We start from the raw sequence: 20,274 nt of genomic DNA, 5'->3' as shown, positions 1-20,274 counted from the left end.
GGAGTAGAAACATGAGAATTGATATGGCTTGGCTATGACTGGCCGAGGGCAAGTCTCTGGTTGGGACATCGGTTATCAGCAAAAATAAAAAAATAAAACTAAGATTCCCCAACTACTTCCATTTTCACTAAAAGAGAAAAGTGTTACCCATTCCTGTGCCATTTTGTTATGGTGGGGGATAAGACAAACTTATCTCAGGTCTGGTTCACCCAGGAACTAAAATGGCAGCCGCCATGATTGTGACTAAAAAGAACAATTTGGATATGTCCCAACCCCCCCGAATGACAATTTATTTAACTAAGTTACACATCCTCCCTGGGAGCCACAGCCTGGGGGGCCAGCGGTTGGGCAGGGTTAATATTTTGGCTTCTGGTTTGTTTGTGGGTTAATGTTTTGGCGTCTTGTTTGTTTGTGGGTTAATGTTTTGGCTTTTGGTTTGTTTGTGGGTTAATGTTTTGGCTTTTGGTTTGTTTGTGGGTTAATGTTTTGGCTTTTGGTTTGTTTGTGGGTTAATGTTTTGGCTTTTGGTTTGTTTGTGGGTTAATATTTTGGCTTCTGGTTTGTTTGTGGGTTAATGTTTTGGCTTTTGGTTTGTTTGTGGGGTAATGTTTTGGCTTTTGGTTTGTTTGTGGGTTAATGTTTTGGCTTTTGGTTTGTTTGTGGGTTAATGTTTTGGCTTTTGGTTTGTTTGTGGGTTAATGTTTTGGCTTGTGGGAAGCTATTTCCTGTCGGACACCTCCAGCAGCAGATGGGATGGAAACAGGAAGGGAACAGTGACCCCTGTCACCCTCTGACTCACTTCAGTCAGCACTTTAACTGGATGAAAAGCCGCAGGAATCAGGAGCGGAAAAAATATCTTTATCAGGTAGAAGCTGCCTGACATTGGCCTGAGGGAAATGGGAGCTGTAGTCACTGAGTGGGGATGTCCCATAATCCCTTGCTCCTCCAGCCATGACACCCCAAGGGGAAGTGACTCTCACCTCACGTTTCCATTCAGGGCAGCTGATTTTAAAAAATGTATAAATAACATGATATAAATACCGACCACCCTAAATGTTGTTGTCTTTATACCCTGTTATTTACATTGGCATCAAATATCATTTTTGCCTGTAAAATTCTAACCAATGGCCAATGTACCAGGACCCTTGAACTAAAACTACCAGCATCCTCATTTCAGGGGTTCCAATGAGTCTAGATCCAGGGTCGGACAGGGCCACCGGGACACTGGGAAAAAAACCCGGTGGGCCCCCGGCCTAAGTGGGCCCCAATGGCCCAGACCCGACCCTTGCCAGTGCCCCCCCTCCCCCGCCGGCGGTGTTAAACTTACACATGCTCAGGGGAGGACGGGGGGGGGGGGGGGGGTTAGGGAGGCTCAGCAGGGGGTGCAGCGGGGGCCCTTAGGGGAACAGGGGGCCACGGCCGGCGGGGGCACTTGCAGGGCCCCTGGGGCGGCAGTCCCACTGGGCCCTGCAGCCCCCAGTCTGACCCTGTCTAGATCCCCCAGTCCAAGTCTGAATATCATATTGACATACTGTTATTTAGCACCTATTGGATGATGCCAAGCTTGTAAGGAACCAGCAAAACTTGTGAGAAGCAGACAATGGAGTAACTTGTCTCTACCCAATCAAAGTTTACAGTGGACACAGGTCTCAGCCAATCAGAATAATGAATGTACACAGGGCTAATAAGTTAAAACCTATGATTCGACCAGTTTGTGCCCAGTCACAGGTAGGTTTGGTACCTGCATGGATTGGCAGGTAGAAGCTACTACTACTACTGCCACTTGCTGGGGTCGCTCTATGGGTCTCAGTGTACTTAAACTGCCACGGTCTGTTTTGAATCTCAGTCTAATCTTGGTCACCTGGTTGGCATTGACTGGTCAAAATTGTACATCAGGCAAGATATCCGCGCCACCCAGTATTTAGTGAGAGAATAAAAAGAATTCTACATACATAGCTGGATTCCTGCTCTCTATGGTATCTATTCTATTCTCTAGTTCTGACTCTTGAATCATTGTAGCAAAAGTCAGTTCTCCTTCAGGTCTATTAATTGCCCGGCATTTGCCCCATTGTTTCAGGAGTAGAGCCAGCAGTTTAAATAATATAAACAGACAGACAGACAGTGCTTTCCATAGCAGCAACATTTGCAAATAAATTAGTGTGAACGAGGAATGAATGGATTTTGGGAAGGTGCTTAGAATGATATTTTCTTTCTTTAGGCAGAAAGCAGTGTTTGGGTGGAGGCTATGGAAACACAAGTCATGACTGAACATTTAGGACAGAAAAGAGATTTCCCCGACGGACGGAGTGTGAGAGGATTTCTGTTACCTGACTATAATAGACATATCAGTATCAAAGCACTGTGTTCCCCGTGAGAACGACTCAGTAGCCATTTGTAATAAAAGCTGAATGAAACCTCGGGCGCTTCGCTGACTTGCCAGGAATGAGAGCGGAGAAGTCTCTTTGCACTTTAGCTCTGGGGCATGGGATTGAATTCCTAACGAGCCAAAACAAAACCAGTTTCAGTGCGCACCCTCCCCTGCCCCACTAACGCCTCATTGTCTCTCTTGTGAGTCGCACAAATGGCACTGAAACTCCCTGGCACCCTGGGCAATCCCTTTTCATATTGAGGGGGTAGAGGGGACCTTGTAATGTACTGTATAATATTATATTTATAACTGCCATACAGTAGCCATGTACTCATTTTTATATGATTTTGTGTTTTTTTTTTTTACAATAATCAGTGTGGCAGCTCCCACCCATATGTATAAATACAGATATGCCCATATGTATAAATACAGATATGCCCATATGTATAAATACAGATATGCCATATGTATAAATGCAGATATGCCCATATGTATAAATGCAGATATGCCCATATGTATAAATGCAGATATGCCCATATGTATAAATGCAGATATGCCCATATGTATAAATGCAGATATGCCCATATGTATAAATGCAGATATGCCCATATGTATAAATACAGATATGCCCATATGTATAAATACAGATATGCCCATATGTATAAATACAGATATGCCCATATGTATAAATACAGATATGCCCATATGTATAAATACAGATATGCCCATATGTATAAATACAGATATGCCCATATGTATAAATGCAGATATGCCCATATGTATAAATACAGATATGCCCATATGTATAAATGCAGATATGCCCATATGCATAAATGCAGATATGCCCATATGCATAAATGCAGATATGCCCATATGCATAAATGCAGATATGCCCATATGTATAAATACAGATATGCCCATATGTATAAATACAGATATGCCCATATGTATAAATACAGATATGCCCATATGTATAAATACAGATATACCCATATGCATAAATACAGATACACCCATATGTATAAATACAGATATACCAAGGAGGAGTATACTGGACTTGCAATTAGCTATATCCTCGTACCAAGCCACACAGTGTGCCAAGTGTTGTGTTGTACCTGATTATACATTTGAGCTTTACAAATTATTTAGCAGTGGGTAATAATGGGCATTAAATTGCCAAATGGTCTCTGCATCTGATGCGCTTAATCCATAGCAGTGGTTGCTTAGTTAATTGTTTCTACTCAGTCCCATATTGTTCTCCCTTTCTTGCAGTTGATGTCAGAGAGATTAAGGAGATCCGGCCGGGGAAGAACTCCCGGGATTTTGAACGCTACCCTGAAGATACCCGGAAGCTGGACGCTACCCTCTGCTTCATCATCTTGTATGGAACCGACTTCCGCCTGAAGACTGTCAGTGCTGCTGGTTAGTGAATTTGAAGTGGGCAGTGCATGTTCTGTAAATGGGCAGAGACTGTTCCTGCTGAATTGTGACTTAGGGGGCTGTTCCTGTTGAATTGTGCTTAGTACAGGGGAATCCCTATGTGCCCTAGTTTTATGGTATCTCTCTGTACAGGCTATGAGCAAACTTAGGGGGCTGTTCCTGCTGAATTGTGCTTAGTACAGGGGAATCCCTATGTGCCCTAGTTTTATGGTATCTCTCTGTACAGGCTATGAGCAAACTTACGGGGCTGTTCCTGCTGAATTGTGCTTAGTACTGGGGAATCCCTATGTGCCATAGTTTTATGGTATCTCTCTGTACAGGCTATGGGCAAACTTAGGGGCTGTTCCTGCTGAATTGTGCTTAGTACAGGGGAATCCCTATGTGCCATAGTTCTATGGTATCTCTCTGTACAGGCTATGAGCAAACTTAGGGGGCTGTTCCTGCTGAATTGGGCTCAGTACAGGGGAATCCCTATGTGCCATAGTTTTATGGTATCTCTCTGTACAGGCTATGAGCAAACTTAGGGGGCTGTTCCTGCTGAATTGTGCTTAGTACAGGGGAATCCCTATGCTGCCTTAGTTTTATAGTATCTTTCTGTACAGACTATGACTCTCTGTTCAGCCAATACTTCTCTTTCTCTGCCAGCTTTCAGTGAGGAAGAGGTAAATCTATGGATCAGCGGTTTAAACTGGGTCGTCGCAGATACGCTGAAGGCTCCAGGCCCTCTCCAGATCGAGAGGTAAATGCCCAGTACCAATGGCCATCCTTTAGCCACGCAGGCAGAGGGTGCTGGGAGCTACTACTTTGAATTGAGCCCAGTGGGAGAGTTGGGGGCACAGGTAGTGCTACGCACAGTAGGTCGGGCCCTCCCTTATATAATATAGAGGCAGGAGTGGGGGTCACTGTGACCCATCGTACGAAAATTCCAGTCCTGTGTCTCTGTTGTCTTCCAGGTGGCTCGGAAAACAGTTCAACGCAGTGGACAGAGCGAGAGAAGGCAGGTACGATGGTACTTTTGGGGGGGCTGGGGGGGCTACAGATGATCTGTTTTACCCACCTTATAATATGAGAGCAAGGTAGCCAATAAGAGGCATTATAAAGTCTCTCTGTGCCCACACACAAATAATTGGCTGTTAGTCATATGCTCTTACGTGGGCAGGCTGAGTAATACAGAACTGGGTTGGTTCTGATCCAGCAGATCAGTCGTCCTCATTGGGCAGAATTAAGAATGGACTAAGGGTGAAGACACATGGAGCTACTTAGTAGCAGCTATTTGTCACAGCTAGTAAATGCCAGAAAATCCCCTGCTATAATACTGAGAATTGCCTCTGCCAATACACATGTAAATGATCAGCATTGTCTATTTTTGTAGCTGTGAAAAGTAGCTGCTACTAGTATCACCGTGTGTCTTCACCCTAAAGCTGGCCATACACGCACCGATACTATCGTACGAAACCTCGTTTCGTACAATATTCGGTGCGTGTATGGCATGTCGACGAGTCGACCGATATCGCAGGAAGCTGCTGATATCGGACGACTCGCCGATCGGCCAGGTTAGAAAATTTTGATCGGGCGCCATAGAAGGCGCCTGACCAAAATCTGCCGTCAGGGCTGAATCGGCAGAAGGAGGTAGAAATCCTATTGTTTCTACCTCCTTATCTGCTGTTTCAGCCCTGACTGTGTGTGGTGGATCTGACGATGTTTCGTGCGACCGATGGTCACGTGTATGGCCAGCTTAACGGGCAATATGATTGTATGGACTAATGCACAATAGGATTATATGGACTAAGTACCACACCAAATGTATGTAATCAGCCAGGAACCGCAATGTGGGAAAATGCAACTTATTTTTCATGGAAGTGCCCCCAAAATTGTCCAACTGTTAATCAGTTCCTTGTTCAGTTTGTCTGTGTTTTCTGCAGGGGCCACACATACTGCAGCAAATGCAACTGGTTCTAATAAAATCACTTGAATTGTAGAAATAATTTTGTATCTGGGTGTGTGTGTGGGGGGGGGGGTATTGGGGGTGGGTGGTGCTGGGTTTGGGGAAACATATCCCACATATTTTAACCAGGAATTTTGAAAAGCAATTTTTGCCCAAATGCCGATGCCATATGACACAGCCAATGGAATATACCAAAAGGTAACGTGGCCCATCAGCGTGGCTCTTCTCTATCCACCTCCCCCCCCCCACCCAGCCTTTTTGCAAACTGAGTTTATTCTGTCCCACTGGATTCCCGGCAGGAGAGAGGGCTGCTGAGTTAAATATGAGTCTGACCGTGTAATCAGGCACTGCCATTATCTGGGCTCCCAGAAGCCGACAGACAATGAGCTGCTGTCATGCCTTACACAGCCACTTCCTTCCTGCTGCCCCTGCCAATAACCTGCCCCCATCAGCTGGCATGGAGCCACCCTCAGTGTGTCTGTGTGTGGGGCCCCCCTCTGCTAAGTACCTGCTCCCTGCCAGCAACTTAGTGTAAGTAGCCATAAAGTGGTACAAGAGGTACCAGTAACTGTTTAAAAGCAAGGAATATTGGTTCTGTGGTACCAGCAGTCATGTAGCTCTGTAAGAGCTGGGAATATTGGTTCTGTGGTACCAGCAGCCATGTAGCTCTGTAAGAGCTGGGAATATTGGTTCTGTGGTACCAGCAGCCATGTAGCTCTGTAAGAGCTGGGAATATTGGTTCTGTGGTACCAGCAGCCATGTAGCTCTGTAAGAGCTGGGAATATTGGTTCTGTGGTACCAGCAGCCATGTTACTCTGTAAGAGCAGGGAATATTGGTTCTGTGGTACCAGCAGCCATGTAGCTCTGTAAGAGCTGGGAATATTGGTTCTGTGGTACCAGCAGCCATTTTACTCTGTAAGAGCAGGGAATATTGGTTCTGTGGTACCAGCAGCCATGTAGCTCTGTAAGAGCTGGTAATATTGGTACTGTGGTACCAGCAGCCATGTAGCTCTGTTGGTAACAGCCCGCCAACTATTGGTTCTGTGTACCAGCAGCCAGGTAACTCTGTAAGAGCCATGTGGGAATATTGGTTCTGTGGTACCAGCAGCCATTTTACTCTGTAATAGCGCCAGGTCTGTGGTACCAGCAGCCATGTTCTCCGTTAGGTGCAGGGAATATTGTTACTGTCTGTACCCAGCTCAGGGAATATTGGTTCTGTGGTACCAGCAGTGTAACTCTGTAAGAGCAGGGAATATTGGTTCTGTGGTACCAGCAGCCATGTAGCTCTGTAAGAGCAGGGAATATTGGTGCTGTGGTACCAGCAAGAGCAGGGAATATTGGTTCTGTGGTACCAGCAGTCATGGCTTTGTACATTGGTACTGTGGTATCTCTGCAGAGCTGGGAATATATGGTACCAGCAGCCATGTTACTCTGTAAGAGCAGGGAATATAGCTCCTGTGGTATCTCTGTGGTACCAGCAATGTTACTCTGCCAGAGCTGGGAATATTGGTTCTGTGGTACCAGCATCTGTTACTCTGTAAGAGCAGGGAATATTGGTTCTGTGGTACCAGCAGCCATTTTGTTACTCTGCCAGAGCTGGGAATATTGGTTCTGTGGTACCAGCGGCATCGTTAACTACTCTGTAAGAGGCAGGGAATATTGGTTCTGTGGTACCAGCAGCCATGTTACTTCTGCCCGAGCCTGGGAATTAATTGGTTCTGTGGTACAGCAGCCATGTTACTCTGCCAGAGGCTGGGAATATTGGTTCTGTGGTTACCAGGTCCATGTTACTCTGTAGGTGGGAATATTGGTTCTGTGGTACCAGCAGCCATGTTACTCTGCCAGAGCTGGGAATATTGGTTCTGTGGTACCAGCAGCCATGTTACTCTGCCAGAGCTGGGAATATTGGTTCTGTGGTACCAGCGTCCATGTTACTCTGTAAGAGCAGGGAATATTGGTTCTGTGGTACCAGCGGCCATGTTACTCTGCCAGAGCTGGGAATATTAGTTCTGTGGTACCAGCGGCCATGTTACTCTGTAAGAGCTGGGAATATTGGTTCTGTGGTACCAGCGGCCATGTTACTCTGCCAGAGCTGGGAATATTGGTTCTGTGGTACCAGCAGCCATGTTACTCTGCCAGAGCTGGGAATATTGGTTCTGTGGTACCAGCAGCCATGTTACTCTGCCAGAGCTGGGAATATTAGTTCTGTGGTACCAGCGGCCATGTTACTCTGTAAGAGCAGGGAATATTGGTTCTGTGGTACCAGCGGCCATGTTACTCTGCCAGAGCTGGGAATATTAGTTCTGTGGTACCAGCGGCCATGTTACTCTGTAAGAGCAGGGAATATTGGTTCTGTGGTACCAGCGGCCATGTTACTCTGCCAGAGCTGGGAATATTAGTTCTGTGGTACCAGCGGCCATGTTACTCTGTAAGAGCAGGGAATATTGGTTCTGTGGTACCAGCGGCCATGTTACTCTGCCAGAGCAGGGAATATTGGTTCTGTGGTACCAGCGGCCATGTTACTTTGCCAGAGCAGGGAATATTGGTTCTGTGGTACCAGCAGCCATGTTACTCTGTAAGAGCTGGGAATATTGGTTCTGTGGTACCAGCAGCCATGTTACTCTGTAAGAGCTGGGAATATTGGTTCTGTGGTACCAGCAGCCATGTTACTCTGTAAGAGCTGGGAATATTGGTTCTGTTGTACCAGCGGCCATGTTACTCTGTAAGATCTGGGAATATTAGTTCTGTGGTACCAGCGGCCATGTTACTCTGTAAGAGCAGGGAATATTGGTTCTGTGGTACCAGCGGCCATGATACTCTGCCAGAGCTGGGAATATTAGTTCTGTGGTACCAGCGGCCATGTTACTCTGCCAGAGCTGGGAATATTAGTTCTGTGGTACCAGCGGCTATTTTACTCAGTAAGAGCAGGGAATATTGGTTCTGTGGTACCAGCGGCCATGTTACTCTGCCAGAGCTGGGAATATTGGTTCTGTGGTACCAGCGGCCATGTTACTCTGCCAGAGCTGGAAATATTGGTTCTGTGGTACCAGTAACTATATCCAGCCACAAGAGGAGTGAGTATAGGACTTGTAGTTCAGTAGCAGTTAGGGCTGATAATAAGGTCAAGATGGCCGACACGCCGAGGTGCAGCTCTGTCAGAACAATCTCACTAAAGCCTGCGGCACTCAGGCAGACTCCACATCATTCACTTTGGCCACGCTCACGCTGAGCTGATATAAGCAGGAAGTCTGACAGGAAGTGATAGGGATGCCTTCCAGGAAGAGGAAGGAATCAAGAACAGGAAATAATATGAGGGAGATGGTGATTATTCGCTGCTGTGGAACAACATAACACTCAGAAGCTTTATCACTCATAAGCTTTATGGCACGAGAGAATTGTATTGTGTAGGGACTGTCACAAATGATTCCAGTATAATAGCCAAGCTTCTGAAACTCACATTAATATCAAATATAAATTTATTCCCAAAACATTATACATTATACACCAGATACTGTAAAATAAGTGATACATATACTATGTGTGCACTATATGCAACATTCTCATAAGGTGCTCATTCATGCAGTATGGCAGCTCCCACCTATATAAATAAATACAAATATATAATAAATGTTTTCTGGTCAAAATTCGTTTAACACTATAACTCTTGCGCTCAGGGACAGGGCACAATCAGTTGCACCATTACGCCCACGGCCGGTGTGTAATGAACAAACACAATAATTTCTTTCTCTCTGTTTGGATTCAGCGTGACGGTGAAGGATCTGAAAGCTCTGCTCCCTCAGGTTAATTACCGCGTGCCTAACATGAGATTTCTACGGGACAAAATGCTGGTAAGTGGCTTGTTTACCTACTGGCCTCTAGGACATAATATCCCCAGATTCATATAGCAGCCACATACTTCCTGAGCCCCCATCGCTATTGCTGAACTACTACTCCCAGCATGCCCTGGCAGCCAACGGGTTTCTTTATTAAATGTAAATTTACATGGAGAACAAAAATATTATGTTGCCTTTCCGGTGTTGTACATTGCTCTTTCCTTTGTGGTAACCCCATGGTTCACTTTCTTTATATGGAGTACCTGCCCCCCTGCAGTATTACTATTATTGGGGAGCTCAACCCTCTGATTATACAGCCAAATAGGGTGTCAGGTGCAATTACTGGAAGAGCCCTACCTTGTATAGGGATGAATAAACAATTGTAAAAATAATTCAGCACCATACTGAAAAGATAAATCCATAAAAAAGTGTTTATTTAGCCCAAATAAATATAGAACAAACCAAGGTTTGGGGCCCCTCTGGACCCTTTCTCAAGCTCTAGTGTTCAGGTTTTAAAGAACCAGTTCAGTGTAAAAATGAAACTGGGTAAAATAGACAGACTGCACAAAATAAAAAATATTTGTAATATATTTAGTTGGGCAAAAATGTGATCTATAAAGGCTGGAGTAGGCAGAGCTAACATAATGGCCAGAACACTACTTGCTTTTCAGCTCTCTAACCAATCAGTGACTTGAGGGCGGCCCATATGGGACATAACTGTTCAGTTAGTTAGTGAGCAGGTCAGATTTAAAAGCAAACTAACTGAACAGTTATGTCCCATATGGGCCCCCCTCAAATCACTGATTGGTTACTGACTGCTAACAACTTAGAGAGTTGTAAAGCAGGAAGTAGTGTTCTGGCTATTATGTTACACATATGCTCACTCCAGCCTGTTTTACCCAGTTTCATTTTTACACTGAACTGTTCCTTTAAAGTCCTTGAACCATCAATGTTTATTGAAGTATCCATACACAAAAATATGTATAGCCACAATTATCAATACTACTTACTGAAAAATAAACACAGCAGGTGTATACTCTCTGTTTAAGCCTCAGGGTCAAAGTGTATCCAACTTGTTGGGCCAAAACATCTCTCTCCGTTTTAATTGTAAAAGTCTATTGCCCCTTCTTCTGGGAATTGTATCAATCAATTGGCAGTTGGCTGACAGAGTGCTTAGCCTGATGGCAGTGGCGGCAGTGACTCCTTGCCCGCACTGAAAGGTTGCAGTTAGGAAATAATTCTCATGAGGAGTTTCCAAACACTTCCGGGCCTCATGTCACACCCTTTCCCATGACAGTTTTAACTTTAGTACAAATGGATATTGTAAGCTTAAGCTCCAGGCTGAGACTCTTACAAACACCACCTGTCTTCTCTATAAATGATTGTATTGAGGTGGCTCCCAGTATATGGGTTCCATCCGCTCTGGATGTCACATATATCACATATAACATGCTCCCTCTCTGGGACAATGTACATTCAGTCATTACTAGTATCTTGTTACAAACGATTGTAGTAATTGTGTAATGAAGATACAGGAAAGATGAACAAAAATAGAGGCTTTACTGGTCACCTTTGTCTTGTTCTGCTTGCAGGAAATCGAGGCCCGATCGGAGCTGACCTTCCCACACTTTGTTCTGTTTTACAATAACTTGATGTTTGATGCTCAGAAATCAGTAAGTGCCATCCCCCCCCCCCCACTGCCCCGTGGTTGTGAAAAATATAATGGCTGTTCAAACCCATTCTGAGATGAAAGAAAAATGTAAAGCACTGCATTCGTGTATAATATACTTGTGGTTAGGGTTGCCAACCCAGCCTGTTATTATCACCCACATATTGAATCCACATCCTGTATGGCTAATCAGGCCCAGATTTGTGTCGAGGCCACAAAGGGCCGGACCTAGGGTGGCACAAATTTAGGGGCGTCACCGCCGCCCAAGCCGCACTCAAATTTTGCTCACATACAGTGCAATGGGGACCTCTACCCACTGCTCTGTATGTAAGTTTACTTTAATGCACGAATGCATGCTTCCGCGGGGGGTGGGGGTGGGAATGGGGGTGGCCTTGGGGCACTCCAATAACAAATCCGGCGCTGTGGCTAATTAACAGTGTCTTTAGATGCATGCAGCATGCCTGCACATAAGGGCTCATAGTGATGAGTGTTTTTATCTGCACTCCCCTGTGGTTGAACGCAGGAGAACAGCACCGCAGGGGAGCGCAGATAATAAAATGCATCTATTTTTCCTAATGTGACTGTAGTCACACAGACGCATGTAAGTGCCAAACACAGGTGGAATGCACCATTTTGCATTTGGCGCTTACATGCACCTGTGTGAGTACAGCCACATACGGAAAAATGGAACTTGTTTCTTTCTGTGGTGGAATGCAGGGGAGTGCAGGAATTAACACTGGTTAGTACAAGCCTTTAATCAGTTCAATATGCAGCATGCATCTACATTAATTGCTAATTAGCCGTGCAGGATGTGGGTTCAATATGCTGCCCGTATTAAAGGGATGAAGTGGCAACCCTACTTGAGGTCCAACACAAGCACACGTGGGGGCATAGTTATTATAGTGTGTAAGCCAACCAGTGTAACCAATTTGATTTCAATGGTCACCTACAAGTTAGAAAACAAAAGTAAAACCAAGGCCTGATTGGTTGCTATGGGCAATGTTATGCCCCCAGGTGTCCCCAGCAATCCAAACAGGACCAATAAAGTAAACTGGGTGCTTTGCAGACTCTGGAGACTGCTGGTACTATAGAATATTGGCACATACTTGGGATTGTATCTGATTACAGCAGTCCTGCAGTCCTGACCACTCTGTCTTTTCATTTCAGATCATTGAGCAGCTCGAGTTGTCTTTCCCTTTAAGGTGAGTTTAAATGGATGAGTCACATGGTATTTGAGCCTTCCGGCTGTCATTCAACTCCCAGTAACCTTACCTAACCAGCAGTTCAATGGCCATAAGGTTATTTTCCTTGCTAGAGTATTTTGTTTAAAGGGGTTATTAACTTTTCATATGATGTAAACAGTGATATTATGAGACAACTTGTAATTGGTCTTCAGTTTTGAATTTGTTGTGGCCTTTGAATTATTTTGCTTTTAGTTTGGAATTTTGGCAGCTGTCTGGTTGTTAGGATCCATTTTTCCCTAGCAACCAGGCAATGAGTTGAATGAGAGACTGGAAAATGAATAAAATAGGGGCTGAATAGAAACATAAGTAATAAAAAGTAACAATAACAATAAGATTGTAATCTCACAGAGACGGGATCAGTGACCTCCATTTGAAATCTGGAAAGAGACAGAAGAGGGAGGCAAATAAAAAACTATGAAAAATGAAGACCAATTGAAAAGTTGTTAGTTATAGTCAATTCTTTAACATACTAAAAGTTTACTTGAAGGTGAAGAATTTTTTTAAGAAATAATAACTGTTGATATATTTATCATGATGTGGCCTGATAGGAACTTGGTTGGCCTCTAAACTGGGACATGGGATTCTGTTGTAAGCAACTAGAGGGAACTCAGACAAGAAGGGGTGCAAGTAAGGAGTTTTTTGGGGGGCTGATACTTAAGTTCCTTGAGGTGACCATACACGCTAAGCGTCAAGCGTGCGGATCTTCCCCCCGATATCCCCACTTATGGGTGGGCGATATCGGGCTAAATTCAGTCGGGTATAGGCTCCCGCATTGATGCGGTCCCCGATCCGACTGATTTTCAAACCTGCCCGATCGAGATCTGTCCGATTTCACCTTTAGTCTGTATTAGTAAGCTGCATTGATGTTCTGGCTCTCCTTGATCTGAGACAGTTGGGGTTCTTGCTGGTCTGTGGTTGTTGCTGATCTTGCCAATCTGTGTTTTCTTGATCTGGGACTATTGTGTTTCTTCTTGATCTGCTGGATGGTACTGGTTCCTCTTCTGGCTTTGGGCTCGGTTAAGGCCGTTGAATTAGTTTTGGATTCATTTATCTACTGTGACACCTCTGAGACTATCTGATCTAAGATTCTGTCGTTGTGGTACTTGCTGTTTGAATTAGACATCTCTACTGACAGAGTTTCAGAGCTTCTGGGATTCTTGTATTTCTCTTTGATCTTATGGATGGTACCAGGTTTCCTTGGACATTTAGCCCAGTTATGGGTCTCCAACAGTTGCTGGGCCATGTCTGGTTCTCCACATTCTCCTGGAACAGTTGTGAGTCTCTGACCTGCTTTGTCAGTTCTGACTTTTCTTGATCCAGTCCTCCTCCTTCAGCTCAGATAGTTAATGTTTCCTTGGTGTGCTAGGATAAACCTTTTTCTTCTTGATCTGGTAGGACACTTCTTGGACTTCTGGTTCTCTTTGATCTTTTAAGACATAATTCTCCAATCCTTACCTGTTGCCACTATGCAGTGAACTTCATAGTCACATGGATTTTATTCTCTCACTAACCAACAATGGCATCAGTCAGTAATGGAAGTGGAAGTCCAGTGCATTATGGGTGCACTTCAGATGGACCCATCATGTTTATCATTGATATTATACATTGACCCAGATACAAGGTCCCCTTTTCACCTCCCGTTAGTGGAAAAGGTCGAAAGGGAAGAAACTAAGATCCCATGAACTAATTTAAACATTTTATTCTCTGGCAGTTGCTAGGGATGCACCGAATGGGAAAAATCCCAGCACTTTTTGAAGGATTTAGACAAATCCTACATTCTAAATCTATATTGTGGGTTTTGTATGTCCCTTGTCTCCTGCCCTCCCCTTTCGGTCTACAGCACATTGTTTCCTTGAGTCATTTGGAATATAAAGATGTGGGAAGTTTGCAGAAGCCTTTGTCCAAGTGACTAAAGGCCATGGTACTTCCCAAACTGAGATCTGTTTTTCATTGCTTAGTAAATCCTTCCCTTATTTCCTGAGAATGGAACAGTCCTTCTCTGCAGCCAGCTCCCTGGTGCTGTAGTATACAATCACCCCTACAGTAGCTATAACTTTTCAATAGAAAAGCAAATGAATGTGTTTTATATAAAATTACCCTTTTTTCATAAATATGTAAACGATTATTCTTCCTTTGACATTTGATTCATTTTTGTTGCTTTGCAGGAACGTTGATCGGCCTTCTCTATGCCAGATCTCTTTGTATGACTTCCAGAGGTTTCTTCAGTTTGATCAGAAGGTAAGTAGGGCCTAACATCAGACAGTATTAGAAGGTAGGTAAGTCATCCTTCAGTTTCATTCAAGGTAGCTAGGACCTTTCTCCACTGTAAACCGAGAGTAGGTAAGAACTATCACAGTTTGATCAGAAAGTAGATAGGACTTCTCCCCAGTTTGATCAGAAGGAAGGTAGGTCCTTTCTTAAGTGTGATCATAAGGTAGGTAGGTAGGTAGGTAGGTAGGACTTTTCACAGGTTTCATCAGAAAGTAGTTATGATCCAGCTTGATCATAAGGTAGATAGGTTATTTCTCCAGTTTGATCAGGAGGTAGATAGGAGCTTTCCCTTGTTTAATATGAAGGTAGGTAACAATTTTCTCTAGTTAGATCAGAGGGTTGGTATGGCCTTTCTCCTACTGGATAAGAAGGAGTGCTGTCCGAAGGTAGGTAGGTACTTTTCCATCTTCATCAGAAGAAGGTAGAACAATGTGTCCAGTTAGAAGGTAGGTAGGACCTTATTTCAGTTCAGTTTAGGAACTTTCTTTATTTGATCAGAATGTAGGTAGGTTGATTCTCCAGTTTGATCAGAAAGTAGTAGGACCTTGCACCCGTTTAATCAGAAGGTAGGTAGCAACTTTCACTAGTAAGATCAATATGAAGGTAGGACCTTTATCCTGCTAGGTCAGTTGGTAGGTAGAACCTTGCTTTTGTACTACATGGCAGAAATGCAGTGTTACTGACATTAAGTTTGATTGGTTAGTTCAGTTTGATCAGAAGGTAGGAAGAACCTTTCTCCAGTTTATTTAGAAGGTTGGTAGTAGGTAGGTTGGTCCTCCAGGTCAGGGACCTTAGCAAGTAGGTGGCAGTGCCAAAATGTCACACTGGAAAGATAAAGAACAAGAAAAAGTTAAGAAAAGTGTAAACACTGATAGTGCTGCCAACTCTGTATTTATGTGTTATATACAGGTATCTACTATGGGCCAAATGATAATAAGAGAGTGGAGCCCTGCAGCATAGAGTTCCCTTTTAAGGGGGGGGGGTCGCCTTTAAGTTAACTTTCAGTATGTTGTAAACTGGCCTATTCTAAGCAACTTTTCAATTGGTCTTCATTATTTATTTTGTATAGTTTTTTTTAATACTTGCCTTCTTCAGGATATTTTCAGCATTCAAATGGGGGTCACTGACCCCGGCAGCCAAAAAACTGTTGCTCTGTGAGGCTCCAGTTTTATTGTTATTGTTACTTTTTATTACCTATCTTACTATTCAGTCCCTCCCCTATTCATCTATCAGTCTCGCATTGCAACTCAAGTCCCTGGTTGCTAAGGTGATTTGGACCCTAGCAACCTAGATGTTGCCCACTGTCTCCCTCTCTTTTCTCCGTGTCCCAAGGAAGCCTGGGCCGGTGACATTAATAAGGTTCGGGGTTACCTATGCAATTACCTGAAGGACAGCGATGGGGACGTCTGTGAACCCATTCTGCAGTTGGATGAGGTAAGGGAGCCAATAGGATTAGATGATAGTGTTAGTGGAGTCACATGACAATTGCAGCTGGCTATGTGGGACCATATAATAAAAGTCACAAAGTTGCCACGGGGTCTAGTAACCCATAGCTACCAATGCTACAAAATGCTTCTAGCTCATTGGTTGCAAAGTTTGCCACGGGGTCTAGTAACCCATAGCTACCAATGCTATGAAATGCTTCTTGCTTATTGGTTGCAAAGTTTGTGCCTTTTGTTACATTACCCCCCCATATGATTCTGGCCAATCAGCACTTGCTCCATCTGCTATTTATTGGGTTTTGTGTGGTTTCAGTTCCTGACCTACCTCTTCTCCAAGGAGAACATGATCATGGACTCTAGGTTTGAGCAAGTGGTGCCGGAGGAGATGACCTACCCGCTGTCCCAGTACTGGATCTCATCCTCACACAACACGTATGTTCTAAACCCCTCCTTTCCCAACCTTACCCAGTACTTCACAGTGTTTGGGAGTTAGTGTCAGGCCGCCATCTGTTGGTCAGTCCCTGCAATTACATTCATGAAAGCAAATATCTGATTGGTTGCTCTAGCGCAGTTACATTAAAGGGGTGGTTCACCTTTACTTTTAGTATGTTATAGAATGACCAGTTCTAAGCAACTTATCAATTGGTCTTCATTATTTATTTCTTATTGTTTTTTAGTTAATTTTTCAAACACTTTCAAGTGGGGGTCACTGACCCCGGCAGCCAAAAAGTGATTGCTCTGTGAGGCTACAGTGTGTTATTGGTATTTTTTACCATTTACATTTCTATTCAGGTCCTCTCATATTTATATACCAGTGTCATGTTCAAACCACTCCCCAGTTGCTTAGGTAATTTGGACCCTAGCAACCTGATAGCTGTTATAACTCCAAACTGGAGAGCTGCTGAACAAATAATACTACAAATAATAAAAAATAAAGACCAATTGCAAAATGTCTGTATATATTACTCTTTACATGATAGTAATAGTTAACTCAACACCCCCCTTTAATGCTAAATAACCAAAATAAAAAAAATCCTTTTGAGATTTAACTTTCTCCCCCAAAATTAAATATTTTCTACAATCCAGTGCTTTATCAAAAACATCCTCTTTATAGTAAATAGTATATGGGCACACTTTCCCATGGGCAGCAACCCATAGCAACCAATCCGTGATTGGCTTTTTTCAGCCAGCTGCAGGTAGAACTATAAATGCAACAATTTGATTGGTTGCCATAGGTTACTGCCCATGGGCAAGTTTGCCCGGTGTTGATAAATGGCCCCCAGTAAGTGCTTGAAGCCACTCTGTTCTGTATGTAATTCTCACTCCCCGCTGATGATCTCTGCATATGGTGACGCCACAATGGGCAAGCTCATTCCCTGCTCATTAGTATTACACTAATTAGCCATTATTGCTAAAGCATCATATTTATACGACTGTTTATTTCTTCCATAATGGTAGAAACTGGGGGGAGAGGTGTAAGGTACCAGACGGCATAATATCAGGATATGAATATTTCACCTCTTCTCCTTAGATATTTGACTGGGGATCAGTTCTCCAGCGAGTCATCCTTAGAAGCTTACGCTCGCTGCCTCCGGATGGGCTGCCGCTGCATTGAGTGTGAGTCAAGGATATTAGCAGTCACTGAGGGGTTCTGTGCCCATATAAAGGCACAAGGCTGCAGGCTGAGTTATACAGGGAACTCTGAGTATCACTCATGTATTATAAGGGATAATGTACCCCCTACTGTAAATGATAAGGATATTAGCAGTCACTGAGGGGTTCTGTGCCCCCCATATAAAGGCACAAGGCTGCAGGCTGAGTTATACAGGGAACTCTGAGTATCACTCATGTATTATAAGGGATAATGTACCCCCTACTGTAAATGATAAGGATATTAGCAGTCACTGAGGGGTTCTGTGCCCATATAAAGGCACAAGGCTGCAGGCTGAGTTATACAGGGAACTCTGAGTATCACTCATGTATTATAAGGGATAATGTACCCCCTACTGTAAATGATAAGGATATTAGCAGTCACTGAGGGGTTCTGTGCCCATATAAAGGCACAAGGCTGCAGGCTGAGTTATACAGGGAACTCTGAGTATCACTCATGTATTATAAGGGATAATGTACCCCCTACTGTAAATGATAAGGATATTAGCAGTCACTGAGGGGTTCTGTGCCCCCCATATAAAGGCACAAGGCTGCAGGCTGAGTTATACAGGGAACTCTGAGTATCACTCATGTATTATAAGGGATAATGTACCCCCTACTGTAAATGATAAGGATATTAGCAGTCACTGAGGGGTTCTGTGCCCCCCATATAAAGGCACAAGGCTGCAGGCTGAGTTATACAGGGAACTCTGAGTATCACTCATGTATTATAAGGGATAATGTACCCCCTACTGTAGATGATAAGGATATTAGCAGTCACTGAGGGGTTCTGTGCCCATATAAAGGCACAAGGCTGCAGGCTGAGTTATACAGGGAACTCTGAGTATCACTCATGTATTATAAGGGATAATGTACCCCCTACTGTAAATGATAAGGATATTAGCAGTCACTGAGGGGTTCTGTGCCCATATAAAGGCACAAGGCTGCAGGCTGAGTTATACAGGGAACTCTGAGTATCACTCATGTATTATAAGGGGTAATGTACCCCCTACTGTAAATGATAAGGATATTAGCAGTCACTGAGGGGTTCTGTGCCCATATAAAGGCACAAGGCTGCAGGCTGAGTTATACAGGGAACTCTGAGTATCACTCATGTATTATAAGGGATACTGTACCCCTACTGTAAATGATAAGGATATTAGCAGTCACTGAGGGGTTCTGTGCCCCCCATATAAAGGCACAAGGCTGCAGGCTGAGTTATACAGGGAACTCTGAGTATCACACATGTATTATAAGGGATAATGTACCCCTACTGTAAATGATAAGGATATTAGCAGTCACTGAGGGGTTCTGTGCCCCCCATATAAAGGCACAAGGCTGCAGGCTGAGTTATACAGGGAACTCTGAGTATCACTCATGTATTATAAGGGATAATGTACCCCCTACTGTAAATGATAAGGATATTAGAATAAATGCAAGTTCCCGCCTAAGATTAATGATAAAAATAAATATGTGTATTAGCATTAGTATTACTTTATCTTTTCTCCATGTTTTACAGTGGACTGCTGGGATGGACCAGATGACCTGCCTATTATCTATCATGGACACACCTTGACCTCTAAAATCAAGTTTTTGGATGTACTGCACACTATCAAGGATAATGCCTTTGTCACATCAGAGTAAGGGAAACCTTGGCTGTTGGGGGAGTAGAGTCAGGGCCCCCCAAGTGCTGAGCCAATAACAAAAGCCTGAACAGAGGGCTCCCCAATGAGATGGAACATGAATGGTCTGATCTGGGGCAGTTAGGGCGCCCCCTATGTCCTGTCCTTTACTCACCTCTTTCTGGGTCTCTCCATTCCTTCTAGATATCCGGTTATCTTGTCCATTGAGGATCACTGCAGTGTTGTCCAGCAGAGGAACATGGCCCATTATTTCAGAAAGGTATTTGGGGACATGTTACTGACCAAACCAGTGGACATCAATGCGGACGAGCTCCCCTCTCCGGCCCAGCTCAAAAAGAAGATTCTCATTAAGGTACTGATCCCTGACTTGTATCTAGGCTCCCTGCTGTAAAGCAAGTGATAACTGCTGTAATAGCTATAGTTCAGCAGTAGCTTGGAAGACACAGATCAGCCATTGTTCTCCTGTGGGTGGGAAAATAGGATTAATCCCCACCCCCTGTTCTGTTTGCTTCTCCCACCCCATCATTAATCTCTATTTATTTCCCACCCTCAGCACAAGAAGCTGGTAGAGGGGAACCTTTATGAGGAGGTCTCAACCGCGAGCTACTCGGAGAATGACATCAGTAACTCTATCAAGAACGGGATCCTCTACCTAGAAGATCCCATAGACCATGTAAGCTTTTTGCTTCTTAAGGATGGCGAGCTCTGCTGCCAAGTATTGTGTCTGGAACTGCATTAGCTCTTGTGTGGTGCCATTCCTTTGCTGATT

At 44.0% G+C, this 20,274-nt stretch overlaps 1 protein-coding gene across 3 annotated transcripts in view; it reads left to right on the top strand.

Annotated features, from left to right (window-relative positions):
- Window positions 1–20,274, top strand: part of LOC100496658 (1-phosphatidylinositol 4,5-bisphosphate phosphodiesterase gamma-1) — a 56,982-nt gene that overhangs the window by 19,041 nt on the left and 17,667 nt on the right. The window contains exons 1-14 of one of the 3 annotated variants that reach the window (XM_031904039.1): window positions 760–865; window positions 3,641–3,790; window positions 4,454–4,547; window positions 4,762–4,809; window positions 9,517–9,601; window positions 11,179–11,259; window positions 12,423–12,457; window positions 14,665–14,737; window positions 16,103–16,204; window positions 16,526–16,644; window positions 17,744–17,829; window positions 19,382–19,502; window positions 19,689–19,857; window positions 20,059–20,178. In XM_031904039.1, coding sequence (XP_031759899.1) covers window positions 9,575–9,601; window positions 11,179–11,259; window positions 12,423–12,457; window positions 14,665–14,737; window positions 16,103–16,204; window positions 16,526–16,644; window positions 17,744–17,829; window positions 19,382–19,502; window positions 19,689–19,857; window positions 20,059–20,178 — 933 coding nt within the window. In that variant the 5' untranslated portion in view covers window positions 760–865; window positions 3,641–3,790; window positions 4,454–4,547; window positions 4,762–4,809; window positions 9,517–9,574. Of the gene's footprint in view, window positions 1–759; window positions 866–3,640; window positions 3,791–4,453; window positions 4,548–4,761; window positions 4,810–6,195; window positions 6,285–9,516; window positions 9,602–11,178; window positions 11,260–12,422; window positions 12,458–14,664; window positions 14,738–16,102; window positions 16,205–16,525; window positions 16,645–17,743; window positions 17,830–19,381; window positions 19,503–19,688; window positions 19,858–20,058; window positions 20,179–20,274 lie in introns of those variants that run through there. The other 2 variants (XM_018095188.2, XM_031904038.1) reach the window with 2 other exon arrangements.

The sequence above is a fragment of the Xenopus tropicalis genome, chromosome 6, assembly GCF_000004195.4.
Source record: "Xenopus tropicalis strain Nigerian chromosome 6, UCB_Xtro_10.0, whole genome shotgun sequence".
NCBI lineage: Eukaryota > Metazoa > Chordata > Amphibia > Anura > Pipidae > Xenopus > Xenopus tropicalis.
The sequence above is the reverse complement of the archived record's forward strand: the minus strand, read 5'-3'. Positions and strand labels throughout refer to the sequence as shown.